Source organism: Neopsephotus bourkii, unplaced genomic scaffold (genome assembly GCF_033783945.1).
Source record: "Neopsephotus bourkii isolate Nb327-2 ecotype Australia unplaced genomic scaffold, CSIRO-AGI_Nbou_v1 NB_1780, whole genome shotgun sequence".
NCBI classification, from domain to species: domain Eukaryota; kingdom Metazoa; phylum Chordata; class Aves; order Psittaciformes; family Psittacidae; genus Neopsephotus; species Neopsephotus bourkii.
The window spans coordinates 12,011,353-12,028,962 of NW_026902254.1; the positions used below are offsets into that span (position 1 = coordinate 12,011,353).

Here is a 17,610-nt window from a genome sequence, read left to right on the forward strand (position 1 = left end):
AGGTGAATCAGGTTGGGAGATACTAAATCTGTAAATTGCCAGGTTTGACAGCGATCAGCATTTTACATAATAATTGTTTTGAAGACCTAGAAAGCTGTCCAGATGATGCAGCTTGTGGCAATTCCAACAAGAAGAACAGTATAATTCGGGTATGCCACCCTGTTTGTATATATTTTACTGGCTTTCAGTAGAAAACTCTTCAAAATAAGTTAAGCTGTTACAGTAAGTCTCTCTGGCTTTGGATCAGTACAAACCACAGAAATTAAAGACATCAGCAGCAATAGAGCCTCATGTTAGAACAGGGGCACATACTGAAACACCCAGATTTTGTCGGTGTTTAGCCCATAGCTGTTGAGTGTTTTTTCCAGAGAAACTAGTTGTTCAGGCGTCTTATGGTCTCACAGGTGAAAAAATCTGGTATCCATGTGTTCTTTTTTCTCTTATTTTTCCTGTGCACTGAAAAAGAGCAGCCAACATTCTGCATATAATCCAGTAGCCAAATTCTTGTAATCTTATCTATGCAGAGTTGAGTACTTGGCAGTACCTGGTCATTAGGCAAGAAGGAGATAATTATGTTCATGATAATTATGTTCAACATCCACAGTCATACAATACTAAGTGATTAGGGCTTTTTCTTGCCTTTTGGGGTGCAAGTTTACTTTTTGTTTTGGTCTGGTTTGGTTTTTACTGTTAAGAGGCTTCTCTAATGTCAATGTATATGGATTTCAGAGGCATTTTAGTTTGGGCCAGTTATGGAAGAAATATAACTCATAGGTGAAAAAAAAAAAAATAAGACCACAAACTCAGAATACAAAACCCTTCAGTTTCTAAACTGAGAAAAAGCACAATTTTATAGCATCAGTAGTTCCTAGTGAACTGTTAATATGGAGGAATACATTAAATTTTGTGATGAATAAATAACACAGAGGTCTTTATGTTAAATACAAACAGAGCCACGATGGCTCTATTTAACAAGGAGATGTAAATAGAAGTGTAGTTTTTACAGTCATTGCACAGATTTTCTTTAAAAAAAATGTATTTCTCACTTAGCTGTTTTAGATCTCTTTTAGCAAAAAGGTCAAGTATGGATGGGGAAAGTCTTCCGTGGATTCTTCAGTTAAATGAAGGTATTGGCTGCTTCATGCTGTATAATCAGCATGTAGGAATAGAGTTTAATTTCAGACAATCCAAAAAAAGCTTGAAAGAAAAATTAGTTACTAGCTATGAAATTAAAAGATTAATGAACAAGTGGGTGTCAATTATTGTAAATGTCCTGGGTTTAGGACACTGAGTTACTGGCTAGGCTTAAACCACAACAGTAAAGTACTAATTGATTTTTATTGACTAGTGGGAAAAACATGGGACAAGAAAAGGCCAGTTGGCTGAAAGTCTGCCTTTGTTTTGTTTTATGCTAATTGTGTCATCTTGATACATTGTCACTGTATCTTTCCATCCCCTTTCTTTCTTCAAAAGAACTTTTTTCTAAGTTAGTTAAGAGAGAAGTGTGGTTACCTGTTTTGAGGCATTTCATTGTCAACATGCTTCTTGGCTGAAATATTACAAAATTGTTTCCATTATAGAATCATAGAATCATAGAATAGTTAGGGTTGGAAAGGACCTTAAGATCATCAAGTTCCAACCCCCCTGCCATGGGCAGGGACACCTCGCTCTAAACCATATCACCCAAGGCCTCGTCCAACCTGGCCTTGAACACTGCCAGGGATGGAGCATTCACAACCTCCCTGGACAACCTATTCCAGTGCCTCACTACCCTAACAGGAAAGAATTTCCTCCTTATATCCAATCTAAACTTCCCCTGTTTAAGTTTTAACCCATTACCCCTTGTCCTGTCACTACAGTCCCTAATGAAGAGTCCATCCCCAGCATCCCTATAGGCCCCCTTCAGATACTGGAAGGCTGCTATGAGGTCTCCACGCAGCCTTCTCTTCTCCAGGCTGAACAGCCCCAACTTTCTCAGCCAATCTTCATATGGGAGGTGCTCCAGTCCCCTGATCATCCTCGTGGCCCTCCTCTGGACTTGTTCCAACAGTTCCATGTCCTTTTTATGTTGAGGACACCAGAACTGTGCACAATACTCCAAGTGAGGTCTCACGAGAGCAGAGCAGAGGGGCAGGATCACCTCCTTCGACCTGCTGGTCGCGCTCCTTTTGATGCAGCCCAGGATACGGTTGGCTTTCTGGGCTGCGAGTGCACACTGAAGCTGGCTCATGTTTATTTTCTCATCGACCAACACCCCCAAGTCCTTCTCTGCAGGGCTGCTCTGAATCTCTTCTCTGCCCAGCCTGTATCTGTGCCTGGGATTGCTCCGACCCAGGTGTAGGACCTTGCCCTTGGCATGGTTAAACTTCATGAGGTTGGCATCAGCCCACCTCACAGGCATGTCAAGGTCCCTCTGGATGGCATTCCTTCCCTCCAGCGTATCAACCGAACCAGACAGCTTGGTGTCATCGGCAAACTTGCTGAGGGCGCACTCAATCCCACTGTCCATGTCAGCGACAAAGATGTTGAACAAGACCGGTCCCAACACTGATCCCTGAGGGATACCACTCGTTACTGGTCCCCAGCTGGACATTGAGCCATTGACCACAACTCTTTGTGTGCAGCCATCCAGCCAGTTCTTTATCCACCAAGTGGTCCATTCATCAAATTGATGTCTCTCCAATTTAGAGACAAGGATGTCGTGTGGGACAGTGTTGAACGCTTTACACAAATCCAGGTAGATGACATCGACTGCTCTACTCCTGTCCATCAGTTCTGTAGCCCCATCATAAAAGGCCACCCAGTTGGTCAGGCAGGATTTCCCCTTAGTGAAGCCATGCTGGCTATCACCAAGCACCTTGATGTTTTTCATGTACCTTAACATGCCTTCCAGGAGAATCTGCTCCAAGATTTTGCCAGGCACAGAGGTGAGACTGACTGGTCTGTAATTCCCTGGGTCATCCGTTTTCCTCTTCTTGAAAATGGGGTTATATTTCCCTTTTTCCAGTCATCGGGAGCTTCACCTGACTGCCATGATTTTTCAAATATGATGGCCAAATATGTTTTCAAGAACAGTGTGGTCTTTAAAGAACAGAACTTTATTTCTTATTACAAAACTTCAATCATGTTAGATGTTAAAGTAAAATTAATCTCTTCCCCATATGCTCTTAAACCAACTCTGTTGCCTTGACAACTAGAAAAAAAGGATTACCCTACTGTAGGCCTGACCAAATGGTCAATGGTCAGAAAATCAGCAAGAAAAAAGTATTTCAAATTAGTTCATGATTTATTGCTTTGCAGTTATTTAACTAAGGGACAAGTTTTTGTAACTCATTATTTTGTCTGTGTACAAGCAAATCCTCCCCACTAACACACAGTTAAACTTACTCCTTAGCACTGGTGCTCACCTTTTCAATTAATTTGTTTTGTGGTTCCTGACCTCTGTCACATTAACAAGCCAATGTAATGATTCAGTACGGAATAAACTGACATTTTGTGAAGTAGTAGATTCATTGAATGTATGCAGATGGACTCTGTAGGGTATTTGCAGTAGGCTTGATTCTTGGACTTGCTGTTTGCATAGCTTAGTACATAATGCAAGTTCATTTATATTTGAGAATCCCTTGTGAGCAAGGCAACGGCAAACTCCTGCAGCACAAAAGTTGATCCAAACCACAAGAGCTCTTCTGCAGCTCTGTTGGGGAAGAGACCAGACCTCATGAGTAGTTATGGTAGGTTTCATATAATGGAACTATGGGTTGAATATTCCTGTCCTACATTTCGTTTCTTTCTCTTTCACCTTAGTCCAAGGTATCAAAATTCTTGCACATTTTGAGGAGTGGCGTTATTATATGTACTCAGTGTTTTATTTTGAGATATCCAGAGAAATGTCTGTTGTGCATCGATGTGTTTACTTACTTAGTATCTTGAAATACTCAGAATTATTAGCAAAAGGATAAATGCATACTTACAAAAGAGATTATTCTGTACCTTCTCCACGTTTACTGCATCTAGTTCTGTTACAGTATTAGCAAATGAATGCATGTGTAAAGCAGTTTAAAGCACTTTGAAAAGGACTAGTCATTCTTTCATGTTTAAAAAAAGTAACTGATGTAATATAAATGGAATTAAATGTCTTTTTTTTTTTATTTCCAAAATGTATATTTATATTCAGTTTCCAATTCACGTGTGTTTTGTGGGTTGTTTCTGTGTTGGCTATTAAAAGTCATTGAGCTTTGAAAGGGTAATTCGTTTACTTTAGCAGCAAATGCAGAATATACTTCATTATTCCTAGAGGGGACCTAGAGCATGGAGCAGTTTGTCAATTTTAAAATGTTTTTCTCACTGCAGTGTTTCTTCAAAGGGCAAAGTAATGAATCATAAATTAAGAAACATCAGCTTGACTAAGTTGTTTGTTTGTTTTTCTCTTTGTCTCCTTTTTCTCCTGCATGATGTACTCAGATTGGTTCTCTCCTCTGTTTCGGACTATTTTGCGGCAATGTTCACTAATGATGTAAGGGAAGCAAGACAGGAAGAAATCAAAATGGAAGGTGTGGAGCCAAATGCATTGTGGGCTCTGGTTCAATATGCATATACAGGTAATTAGAATGGAAATGGGAATTTCATCTAATGAATTATCCTGTGAGCATTATATTCCGTTACTAGATTTCACACACTCTTTAGAAATTATTATTTGCATTATTTTAATGCCTTAAAAATAAAGAAGTCATCACTGCTGTTACCTGAGGCAGCCTGGTAGGATATAGTTTCTCTTTTAATACTGTAGTTAGTTTAAAAATTATGTGAGTATCTTAAATGTATCCTGATTGACAAAAAAGGAATCTTACTGGGATTCCCTTTGCTTTCATCATCAAATATGCTGATTTTGAAAGCTGGTTATCTGTTGCTAAGGGTGATGTTTGCTAAGCTTTATATTCTGTCATATAATTTGTAAATAATTCTGTTGCCTCTGAGTTTTAGAGACTACAACAAAAAAAGTGGAAGCTAATGTGATCTCCTTCATAATGTTACTAGGTCGCCTTGAATTAAAAGAAGATAACATTGAGTGCCTGTTATCTACAGCTTGCCTTCTTCAGCTCTCTCAGGTTGTAGAAGCATGTTGCAAATTTCTAATGAAGCAGCTTCACCCGTCCAATTGCCTTGGAATCCGATCTTTCGCTGATGCACAGGGTTGCACTGACTTGCACAAGGTGGCTCACAATTACACTATGGTATGTTGTTATTTTAAGCATCATCCACTTTGTTTAGTGATGAAAATACAGAATGTTTGCCTGAATAAAATACAAATGTTTTTTCTCCATTTCCCTAGTTCTTGGTCATCTTCCAAGAAATAATGCACATATGTTGCCATGATGAGAAATGACAAAATAACTATGAAGTTGCTGGTTTAGAATTGGAAGGAGATAGGCAAGCATGAATGGTTCCCTGTAACAGCAATGGGATCACATGATATGCATTTAATAAAAACATTCAAAAGCTTGTTCATGTTTCTGTCAGTCGAAATCTACACACTTAACAATGGGCAAGCTACCATCATTTAGTTCAAAATAACACGTTACTGAAACTGTAGAATTCTAGTTTTGTAATAAGCTGGAGTAATCAGGTTCCAAGTTACATTCATCAATATAGATTCTGCATTATCCTTTATTTATTAGAAGTGGGATGTCAGGGTGGCATCAAACAATTTAATCTTAGGCTAGGCAATATGTGACTAATACAAATTTGCCAATGATCTTTTCAGAATTAATTTATAGAAAGACTGACCTGACTTCTTCATCTTAATAGTCATCCTTTTATTTTCACTCAAAATGTTCTTCTTTCCTTTTCACGAGCATATTTCAATAATGTTATCAGTAGAATAAGGCAGGAGGATTATTTCTGAGGCAAGTCAGTTCCTTTGTTCTCTGCAGTTTTACAAGGCATTTTTCTCTCCTCTTGATGAAATTTTTCCTATGGAAGCCCTTGGGATCTGAATGAAGACATGTAGATACCGCATAAGGGATGTGGGAATGAAGATAGTACTTAATTTGCTTGTGTGGTGTGGCATTGCATTGCCATTAAGATATTGGCTTAGATCCAAAACTGTGATTTCTGTGTGGTAATTGGTTTTAGAAATCTGTGGCTTTTCCTCTTGCACCTTAGTTTTTGCTGGTTTAAAAACTTTCTAAATTTTTTCTTCTGGGCTTAAAATAACTTAGTTTAGTCTGTACAAGGGTTTAAAATAGCTCTTTTTTTCTTCTTACTATATACATAATATAGTGTTCTTCCTCCATGAGTGGATCTCTGTATTTTAAATCTTGTACACACTAAAATTCACCAAAACAGGTCAATAAATAGTGTACCGATTGTAACTTACATTTTTATTCTCGATCTACATTATTGCTCAAACGAAAATAAGGAGACTGCAATTGGGTAGACAGTCAGATGAAACAGTCAAGATAAATGTGGCTTATGTCTTGGAAGGATATTAGAAGTAATGTTGAGCAAGACAGTGATACAAAACATATGCAAAAAGAGTCTGAGCCATTTGTTCTTTTTAATAATAAGCATATATTTTGGTTTGTGCTATTGTCATGTCCCTTGTAAGTGGACTACCAAGATCAGAATGGTAGTATATGTCAGAGTAATGCATCTTTGAAGGTGAATGTTAGCGATTATAGTCTTAATATTTTGATTGGCAATTCATGACTTGTGGCAGAAAGGGGTTGTGAACTTTCTAAAAGCCGTTCTTTTACAGCACCTGTCTTTTCTTTTGCTCAGACCACAGGAAAACAGTTGTGTGCCTTTTCGCTGTTGTTCACTTCAGTGGCAAAGTTGTTGCTTTTCAGGCTTCATCATGGTTGAAATTTAAATTAGGTGGATTTTAAAAAGCCATTTCCAAAACTAATTAGTTGTGGTAGATGGATTCTTCCCAAGGCCTCTCTTAATGCTGTTTAGTTCCAACAGAGAGACGAAATTGAATTTTAGTAATAATGAGTAATAGAGAAGCAGCTTCTTTAGTTTGAAATGAATGTTGCTATGGAAACTGCATAGAAATGTATAGTCCAATTGAATCTTCGATTAAAATAAATCCCCAAGTAATTTCATTTGTTTAGAAGCTGTTGGGGGAAAAAAAGTTCAACCGTAGTAAGTGACAGCCACTTGATGTGCTTTCCATTACGAAGTATTAGAGTGTAAGACTTAAGCATACCTGTAGTACCTGGAAATTCTGGTTGCTGAAACAGTGAATTATTTTTATGCTGCAGCAGAGAACAGTGGGGGCTTATACTGACCACAGTGTGTATTTCTGTCTTTTCCATGTAATTTTGGTTCTTTTAAAGCACTTGAAATAGAAGGTAATGAATAATACAAAATACTTAGATTTTACTTCATGTATGTTATTTTCTATGAGTTGTTCTTTCTGTTTGGCAGAAAAAAATCAAATTGCTGTATAACTGTTTTTCTGCATTTAAAATAACTCATCAGTTTTAAAGGGGTCTGACCCATGTTGGAATTTGGTCATCATCATACCTGCTTCTTTAAAAAAGTTCTTTACATGAAGACTAGAAATTCAGATTAAAAGAGGATTTGGTTCAACTGAAAGACAATCAGAGGATTATCCCAATAGGCCTACCTCTGTTAATAGACCTGCTCCGTCTGAATAATGTTAATTAGTGTCATTGGAAAGCATTATTATGATACTCTGGCATGATTTTAATTGCATAATACAGTGTGATTAAAAAAATTAATAAGTATTTGAACGCTGCACTTCATATTAAAGATACAGATCTTTGTTATGCCAAAAGGACGTAAGTGTTGCATTACTGCTTACTGTGTTGACAGTTCTTGATAAGTTGTTTATTCAGAGGAGAATAATTTTTAAGATTATCATCAAAACAGGTCAATTTTTGACACTGCAAACTAAAACTTGAAAAATCCTCTGGATGCATTAAGTGAAACATGAAATCAACTGAAGTGAGAAGTAGTAGAGTTAATGCGGTATAAAGGGCAATTCTGATTTTTATGCATCAGGGTTTTAAAATACAGTTGACAGACATGACATGTATCTGGGTAAAGGTATCTTTTGTGCAAAGGTTAACCTGTTTTGCTGTAGTCTATATATTGTACTGGGGCCATACAATGATAAATTTAGGAATTTCATTAGGCTGGCCAGTAGTGTATCTATTCTCTTTAATTTGTAAAGCCTTTTTACGCAACATGCCTTTTGCGGGTTTTGGGGTTTTTTTTGTTGGTTTTTTTTTGCTGTCTTCACAAAGTCAAAAGAAACACCCTTTTGTCATCTTGCTTGTTTGGAACAGTTGATAGTGTACCTTGAATGAAAACCAGTAGCTCCTCTTCCACAAAAAGGTCAGCTAAATGGAAGCTAACACTTTCAGATGAGTAAAAGCTAGCTTGTGTTGTTTCCCGAACATGAAATATCTATAGCAAGTAGTGAGGTGTTCTGAAGTAGTTTCTTCAGTAGCCAGATTTTAACTCTTTAACAACTGAAAAAGAAAAAGCAGACATTCTAAACACTGTATGTGATAGTGCCTGAGTCAATTTCAGTGTAGATAGCTTTGGGATCTTTGTTACTCAGCTTTCCATGCTTAAAGCAGAGTGAAAGCTATTTTGATTTTCATCAGAATTCTTCAGAAGCACATGAGTAGAGAAGGTGTTACAAGATTCAGATGAACCTAATTTTGGAGTTTGCATTGATTTCTGAGCACAACTAATGGCTGTTTGTAAGAAAAACTTAGAGGACAGAGTAACAGATTGAGGCCACAAGCATAGAAGCTAGGAATGCTGCAGAACGGACCATAGAACCATTGAATCAATTAGGTTGGAAAAGACCTTTAAGGTCATGAAGTCCAACCTTTACAGCCTTTAAAGTCTAAACCTTTTAGACTTGATTTCTCCTGTAAAGCCAGGAGTTGTGTAAGAAACAGCAATATGGAATTCATGATTTGGGAGGAGTCAAAGGGGACAATTTGTTGGTTTTTCTTGCAACAGCCCGGACTGTTTGTTCTTTTGAGGGGGGGAACATGGAAAGGGGAGAAGTTTCAGTATTTTATTGTACACAAAGGACCAGAACCAAGGGTTGTGTCAATGCCTAAAACAATTTTATTTTATTCCTGCGTTCGAAATGCAGTCCAAACTTTCCTTCTCAGTAATAGTCTTGACTTGGAAAATACTGCCTTCTTTTCACCTCTGAAGACACAAGATACTTCTGTTTTTCAAGTTCCCTAAGTTCTGCCTAGCATAATAGATCAGTACTGTCTTGGCAAGACTAAATAGGTTTCTGCATGCTGCCCAGCCTGATTTGGAATCCAGAAACTGTGCAGAAAGGAGTCAAGCTACAGTTAAGTGTACTCTAAACAAACCGTGAGCACAGCGAAAGCATTAGGCTGATATACCACTGAACACAGCAGTCAGAGGTGACTAAAAGTGAAGTACCTGCTGACATTGGTCTATTAATAGTTTACCAGGAGGTCAGAGAACTCAGTTCTTATGAGTTTGTAGCTGTTGACCAGCTGACTGAAACAGCCGGTAGACAAAATCACATTCTCTGTTCTCATTCAGATCCTGTGAGTCAAGCACCTCTTGCTTTTTAGTTGCCCAGGGTCAAACAGTCCTGTGATTACAGCTGCCTGTTGGGCCACTTCAGTATACTATCCTTAGCCGACAGGTGTTGTAACCTTCATGCTCTCCAGGGTTCTAACCTTCTTACAAAGTGTAGAGGGATCCCACCTCACCAAATCCCACTATGGGGATTAGGTGCCACTTAGAAATAAGCATTGTAATGCCTTGTCTAGTGCTCATAGTATTCTCTGTATCAAGTCCAAGGGTAGACCTGTGGTTAAGAATATCACTATTATTCACTTTGCAGTTGATGAAGGAGGACTTTAAGGTTATGATGTGAACAAGAAACACACAGCATTGAGCATAGGGACTGTGTGTCGCTGTTTTAGCTAATACATAAGCCTCAGGCTACTCATTTGATAAAGTTTCCAAGCTCTTTGAGGAGCTAATTTTGGGGGTGGGAGATTTTTTTTCCTTTCAGGACCAGAAAGTGAGGGACTGAAACTGCAGACCATTTGTTCTCTGAAATATCCTGTTCTTCCACAGAGAGTTCCCATAAGAAGAAGGAAAAAAAGGGCTAATGAGGAGGTTCAGAATGGTAGGAGATACACTGGCTCCTCCTTTCTGTCTTCAGAATTTGTGTCTGTAGAGGAAGAGGAATTGTCAGATTCTGATTATAAAAAAACCCAGACATAGGCTAAAGAGTGGCTGTATTCCCAGTGGAATGCTTTGATACTATGCTCAAAAGGAGAGTCTGCTTTAAAAACAGAATGGGAGCAAGAGGAAGTTGAACTTGTTTCCATCAGAAGGCAATTGTCTGCAAGCAACAAGAAGAAAAATCAGACTTTTTATGCACAGCAGCTGTTGAAGTGATGCAGTCTACTTGGGAAAAAGCTTTCCAAAGAGGATCCCTGGCTGACTTACTCAAGATCAGCTTGTCATTGCTTTCAGAGACAAAGGAAACTTTCCATGCAGGTGCTTTCCCCTTCCTCTTCCTGAGATGTGGATAGACAATATGAAAAGTTTAAGGTAGTAAGTGTTGGCTTTTCTCTTTGTCAGGACTCACTGCCTTTTTGTTCAGCAAAACTAAAAACAGAGCTCCAGCTGCATGTTCTCTAGGGAGAGAATCAGCAAAAAACAGCAGTGGGAAAAGTTAACTCGGTATCTGAATTTCTGCAAACTGCGTGTTTAAACTCTGGAAATAATTTTGATCACTTTCTCAGCTTCAATTTTACTCCCAAGAATCAAAATAAAAAACAGGGCATGTGTAGTGTGCTACTGGATACTGGTGCAGTCCTTTTACCAGTTTCAGTTCCTGTATTTGTTCATTTTCTCGACTTTCATGTTGTGATACAGAGTGTTAGATGAATTAAAGAGGAAAAGACAGTTATTTCTCCCTTCTAATCTACTACAGTTTTCAGTTGGAATCACTACATTTGTGTAGCCCATTGGTTCTCTCTAATAGGAAAGCTTTTCAGATACTAAATGTAAAATTTCCCTTTCCAAATTCTATCCAGGAATCTGTCTGTGCACAGATAACACTTTCAGTTCTTTTCCTAACTTCAACTCCAGAGCTACCTGTGGATTAGACTAACTTTCATCTTTCCCCTGAGAAATCTTGTAGCCATGTTATGTATGTGTGGCTTTCATGTAAGTCAGACTGGTTTACTCTTTACTATTTTTTTGCTCTCTGCTCAGCATTTTTAGTTAATGCTTTTGAGTACTGAGGTACAGCTTTGAAATGATGAAGCAATAAAAGGGAAGAAGTGTTACTTTTTCACTTTGTTGTCATGATGTCTTTTGCATGGGCAATGCCAGACTGTATTGTATATTCTTGTTGCCATGTTGTATGCTAAATTCATACCTGTTTTGCAGCCCAGGTCCAGCTTCAGTTCCCAAGTTTCTCCTTGTTTTTTTACCTAAAATTCCTATTTTTTTCCAACACGTATGTGTTTCTAATCCATAGCTCTTTTCATTAGTGTGCAATTCTTTCTTTTTAAGTTGTTTAACTAACTAAATGAGGCTGATGTTGATATTAGGCCTGGTTAGACTTCCCTGACAAGGGTCAAATGCACTTTATCCTCCAAGTGTTTTGGATGTACATGCGATGGCAAAGCAAACCCAGCATTCCATTGACTAGCTAGCTAGCAATCAGTAGTGTGTTACTAGATTAATTGTAATACTGTTTTATTGTCATGAAGTTAGTCTCAGTTTGGAGAACAAGGTTAACTGGGTTTTGAGTTACCTAAGTAAAAGAACATGCTGTGATTCGTAGATTGCCTTTACTGTTCTTTCCTTTGTTGCCTTGTAAAGGTGTATGGGGAAAGAGGATAGACCTGTTCTCACTGTTTTGTTACACTGGGTTTCTCCCTATAAATTCATAGTGCTGATTGTGTTTCTGTACACTTTTCTGCTTTTTCTGCACAAGTTCATGAGAATCTTTATAGAATATTCTGCAAGTTCTATTATTATGAAGTAATAGGGTATCCATGTTGGAAGTGACACATATTGTCACCTTCCTATTTTGAAGCAAGGATTTGTTGCTGGAAATGACAGGATAAATGTTATAAAATTGACTCTCATAAAAGTAAATGTTGTTAATAAAGCAAGGTGTGTACAGTATTGTGGTTTCTTTGTATGTTTTGCTCCTCAATCAGATCAGCTGTATAAAACCTACAAAATGGATTATTTTATTCCACTGTTTTAAATCAACAATAAAATTGTGTTGTTTCCTCTGAAAACTTACGGCCATAGTTTAATCTAGCTGTGATGAAAACATTTGTGACTGGTAGTTGTAGGATGTTGTGCTCTTTGCTTGTATTCTATGTTCTTTATATCAAGAGGAACAAAGTGCATCTTTTATCCTTTTTTTCTTCTTTTTTTTAATAAAAAGGAACTAACTTCAGAAAACATTTCTTCAATTTGCAATGCCAAGGTAGTAATAACTCCCACAGCCCATTGCTCATTTCTGTCCGTACGCGTCCCTCTCAGCTTTTTCAACACATACGTCTGGGAATCAGTGACAGAGTTGGGGAAATGATATGGGGTCAACATAACTTAGTACATTTTTATTTTACTCTTTTCGTCCTCCCAGGTCATTTTTACAAGTGATATTTACTGGCACAAGCGAGAGGTGGCATGAAGGGAGGGAAAGCAGGGGAAGAATTCAACAAAATGTCTTCAAAGTAGGATGTCACCTGTCTTAAAAATGCTTTTCTTTTTCAGGAAAACTTCATGGAAGTAATTAGAAACCAGGAGTTTCTATTATTGCCGGCCACTGAAATAGCAAAACTTTTAGCAAGTGACGACATGAATATTCCTAATGAAGAAACCATACTGAATGCACTACTTACGTGGGTTCGACATGATTTGGAACAGAGAAGGAAAGATCTTAGCAAACTCTTGGCTTACATTAGACTGCCTCTGCTTGCTCCACAAGTAAATTGTTCAATTCCTTTCTAGTTTATACCATGTTACAGTGGGCATAATGTCTACAGCATCGATATATTGATACTGACAAATCATAAACGCTTCAGCATTCTTAATGCTTTGGATTCTTAGAGCTGCATATAAGAGCTTAGTGTGTTGTATAGACATGATTTTGTGTCTGTCTGAAGTACAGGATATTCTGATCCTAACCCGAGGTCAGTCAGGACACAAGAAGGGGTGGAGCTACTAGGAAAACAGCACTTTTGTTGCCTAGAAAAATGGTTATCATTGATATTTTTGTCACTAGAAAGTGTATCCTTTTTATATTTCTTTATGGAAGTTGCACAGCTTGGGTCAGTGAGTTTTCTTCATATAATTAAGCTATCCTTGAGATTTAGGAAATACAATTTTAATAAATTGCTTGGAGTGATTTTTCTGCTCTTAACTCTCGATAAACCATCCTTGGGTATTTTTGTTCTTACCAGTCAGTACTTTTCCTCCTTCTTGGAAATTTATACACAATGTTGAGGAAGACTTGAGCTCCATTTGTTTAAATAGTTGTGAATTACAGCTTTCCTAGTCCTCTAGGAGGAATGACTACTGTCATTAGTGTCATGTGTAGCATTGTGTTTGTTGCCTGATAGAATGCATGTAAACTAAGTCCAATATTTTAAATTATTTATTTCCTCCCCTTCTTTCTCTCCCTTTCTTCTGTTGTGCTAACCTTCTTTGCTGGACTTTCACTACTCCTACTGCAGAGTTCAAGGATTTTGCTTTACTGTTTTCAGTTTGTTTAGTTAGAATTCTTTATTAAATTAAGAAAACAGGATTTTTAATGGAATCTGAATAATAAATAAAATTCATTAACATAACAAAAAACTGAGTTTGATTCATTCATAGTGATAAATCACATACTCAACATGTTGTTTATTACCTCTAAGGTTGTATCCTCTTGATGGATAATAGGATTCACTAGCAAGCATTTTAGTATTAACATTTTAGTACTGATTATTGTTTATGCAATGGCAGGATTTTCTCAGTTGTGACCTTGGCTTTGTAATTCACTTTTTCTAGAAACATGATGCAGTGTAAGCCAGCTGACCTGGAGGATATCATTCTTTTGTTGAGCATTTAATTAATTGATAACTAAGTAACTACTGCTGAATTCCTTTTACTCGGTTGACTGTAACTGAAACATCTTTGGGAACTGAAAGTACACAATTTATCCCAGAAATGTGTACTGAAATCAAATTATGCCCACTCAGTAACTGATCAGGAAAACAGCAGAATGAAATATAAAAGCAGTATCATGTTTCATTTATTTTAGCTTTAATTCTTCATGTCTTCTTCAAATATGTACTTGTATTTCTAAAAATATTTTTATGTTGCCTTTTTATTACTTAAAAAAATTAAGGCTTTAAAGCCGTGTTTTTAATATGGCAACAATTAGAACATTGAGTAAATTGAAGTCCCCAAAACAGTCTTAACATTTTCAGAATCATGTTTTGCTTCATGATCACATGATCTTAGGCAATCTGACAGCAAACATAATATAATGAAAAGGTTTCCAATTTTATGGTTGAAGGGTTAAAGCTATTTGAAAGAAATGAAATTAGAAAATTGAACAACTTGGTGAAATCAATAATGTTGCAAAGCAGAGATGCATAGAATATTACATTGATACTTCAAAACATAAAATCTTTGGGGAAATACTGTGAAACTGTAGCACTGGAAGCAAAAAATCGTAATGAATTGTCAGTTTTATTGGTTGCGGGTTTATGCATCTCTTTGTACACAGCATTCTATTATGTCTTTGGTTAGTGCAAGCAGTGTCCTAAATATTTGTGTCTTTTTGCTCTTATAAAGGCTAAGGATGAATATTTGGCATCTTCTTAAGCTGTCAGGTTGTAATTATTCCATCTGTGATTAATTAAAAAGATGATAAAGCAGTTTCTGAGTTACAAGATAGTTCAGCTTCCTTTTAGACATAAATACTTAGTACTTAAGTATCTACACTACCTTTCTCTTCATCAAGCTTGCCATTACTGTAATTTCATGCTAACACATCATGCTTAGTTAGAAATGCATTTAGACAAGGAGCTATGTAAGTAGTAAAACTTCAGAAAAAAAATGCTTTTGTTTAAGTAAGTCTGTTCCAAGTTCTTTGAAGAATATTGGCAGAAAATTGTAATGGAGTAGGTTTAGTTTAAAGTGTCTACAGGTTTTTAGGGGGGTACCAAAACAACCTTAGATTGCATTCCTTTTTAAATGAGATGAAGTTGCTTTCAGAGATTGAGACTCTGTACTATGAGAAAACTTCTTCATAGGTTGGAGGAGTTTGAAACCAGAGAAAATGTTGGTTGCATTTTGTTGTTGCAAAACTCATGTACACACATGACGTTGCTTTAAATATTGAATGTTGCTTGTCTATCAGAAAAATATACTGGAGGTCTGAATTGGTCATGTTGTGTACAAGCCTTAATTTTCATGTGTACAACTGTGACAACCTCCAATTTAAAAAAATAGTAAATACAACGAGATTTGGGTTTGGTTTTGTTATTTTTTTCAAACCGTGTGCACTTCCATTGTGTTGCATGCTGGCAGTTAAAAAAATAACTTTTAGTTTACTGTTTTATAATCACACAGTGTCCTTCTGAAGTGACACAAATGCTCAGTGGTGCTTTGTGTCAAGAGAAGAAACAGTGGGAAGTATTGAAAGTCAAGAATGAAAATCAAGTTCCCTCTGCCTGTTTACATGAGAATGCTGCTTTTTTTTTTTTTTTTTTTGGTATTTTAAATAGAATCATAACATCAGCCAATTAGAGAAATACTCAAAAGGCTCAGTTTTCTCAAGAGTCACTGGTAAAGGGCTTTGAAAGTTTTGTTTATTCTCTGTGTATGTTAATTATGTTTGCTGTTAGAGTTTCTGTTACAGAGGTGTTCAGGCTTAGCAGTCTGTACTTATCTGTATCTCTTCTGGAGTCATGGATGTCGTATTTGCCACCTTGCAGTTCTCAGGCAGCTTTAAGCCAGGGATACGCACACGGTATTATGCACAACTATTTGATAATGCGTCCCTTTATTACTCCTGATTACTAATTTCACAGAACTTGTGTACCTGTTACCAGTTGGCTGTCAACAGCTCAACAATGACTTTGTATCCTGCTTTGTGGATTACATACTTCAAATGTTCACAAACTCTTTGGATTTTCTGATGGCAGTTCAGAGGCATCTGCCTTTTCCTCATTGTTCTGACAACTGCCCCAAGTCCCAGTGGGGCACTTGCTTTTTTAACTCTGTTACTCAGGCCATGTCATACAGCTCAAAAAAAAATGCCAGTTGTCTAGACTTCTAATAATTACAGTTGGGTCACTCAGCCTACTAATATAGTCTTCCTGGAGCCTGACAAACATGGAGTACAAAAGACTCTAGAATGTTTAAACTTTCTTTAAACTAAAATCTTTACTAAAAAAAGCTAAAATCTTTATAAAACTTACTTTCATTAGTACTCTATTTAATTTTATTTGTCAGAGTTAAAATTTAACAGTTGTCAGATTTGCTCACAGCCTTGACCACGTTAAAGTTTTTAACAAAGGCTTGTATTAATTGCTATGCTGTGATCTGGGCCACTGTCAGAGTGAGGAATACAATATAAATTAAAATATTTAACCTGTGCCTGAAGTGGCTTTTATGGACCTCAGGATTAAATGGATTCTGGAGTAAAAGCCTGAGATTAAACTGACTTGCATACCTGAAGCCTGATACCATTTTCTGAACATACCTATAGTGGCACTGGAACACAAGGAGATTTTGTTTTCTTTCTTTGGACCATTAAGCTTAAATCATCCATTAAGATCAGGTGATGTTCCTTTTTTTGTACTTAATGGCTTAGCTTAAAATGTGAATGTATGTTGTTTACAGTGATACAGCTTGTTTAATTTTCTTTCTTTTTCACAGTTTTTGGCAGATATGGAAAATAATGCACTCTTTAGGGATGACATTGAATGTCAAAAACTCATTATGGAAGCAATGAAGTACCATCTGTTACCAGAGAGACGACCTATGTTGCAAAGTCCTCGCACCAAACCTAGAAAATCTACAGTGGGTGTGTTGTTTGCAGTTGGAGGAATGGATGCAACAAAAGGTATTTGCTTGTAAAAGCATTATTTCATGAGCTGTTTTGGTTCTTTTTAAAATAAACATTTGATAGATAGTTTTACAACATGTTAATTCTGAAATTCAAAGATTCTGTAGTGTAGGACATGAAATGTCTTAAATGTGCACTGCTTATTAGGTTATAAAAACCTATGCGGCTTTGACAATACTGTAAACATTTTGGAAGCTAGGATTATGATTGATTTGGAATCATGAAAGGAACACTTGATTTGATGAGTGACATGTTGAATCGAGTGAAAGCTAATCCCTATTTACTCAAGTGAGAAGTAATTTGGAAAAGGAAGAAAATGACAAGTGAAGAATGGGGTTGATTGAAGAGTAGGGTGGATTGAAGAATGGGGTTGATTGAAGAATAGGGCTGTAAATAAGTAACCTCAAGAATGTTAGGCTTTGTTAGCAACTATAGAGAGAAGGAAATTACTAAAA

General features: G+C 37.0%; 1 protein-coding gene across 8 annotated transcripts in view; it reads left to right on the forward strand.

The window, feature by feature from the left end:
• Window positions 1-17,610, forward strand: part of KLHL5 (kelch like family member 5) — a 59,526-nt gene that overhangs the window by 33,772 nt on the left and 8,144 nt on the right. For all 8 annotated transcript variants that reach the window (XM_061379929.1, XM_061379928.1, XM_061379924.1 and 5 more), the window contains 4 exons: window positions 4,462-4,598; window positions 5,035-5,231; window positions 12,805-13,017; window positions 16,966-17,152. In XM_061379929.1, the coding sequence (XP_061235913.1) occupies window positions 4,462-4,598; window positions 5,035-5,231; window positions 12,805-13,017; window positions 16,966-17,152 (734 nt within the window). The remainder of the gene's footprint in view (window positions 1-4,461; window positions 4,599-5,034; window positions 5,232-12,804; window positions 13,018-16,965; window positions 17,153-17,610) is intronic.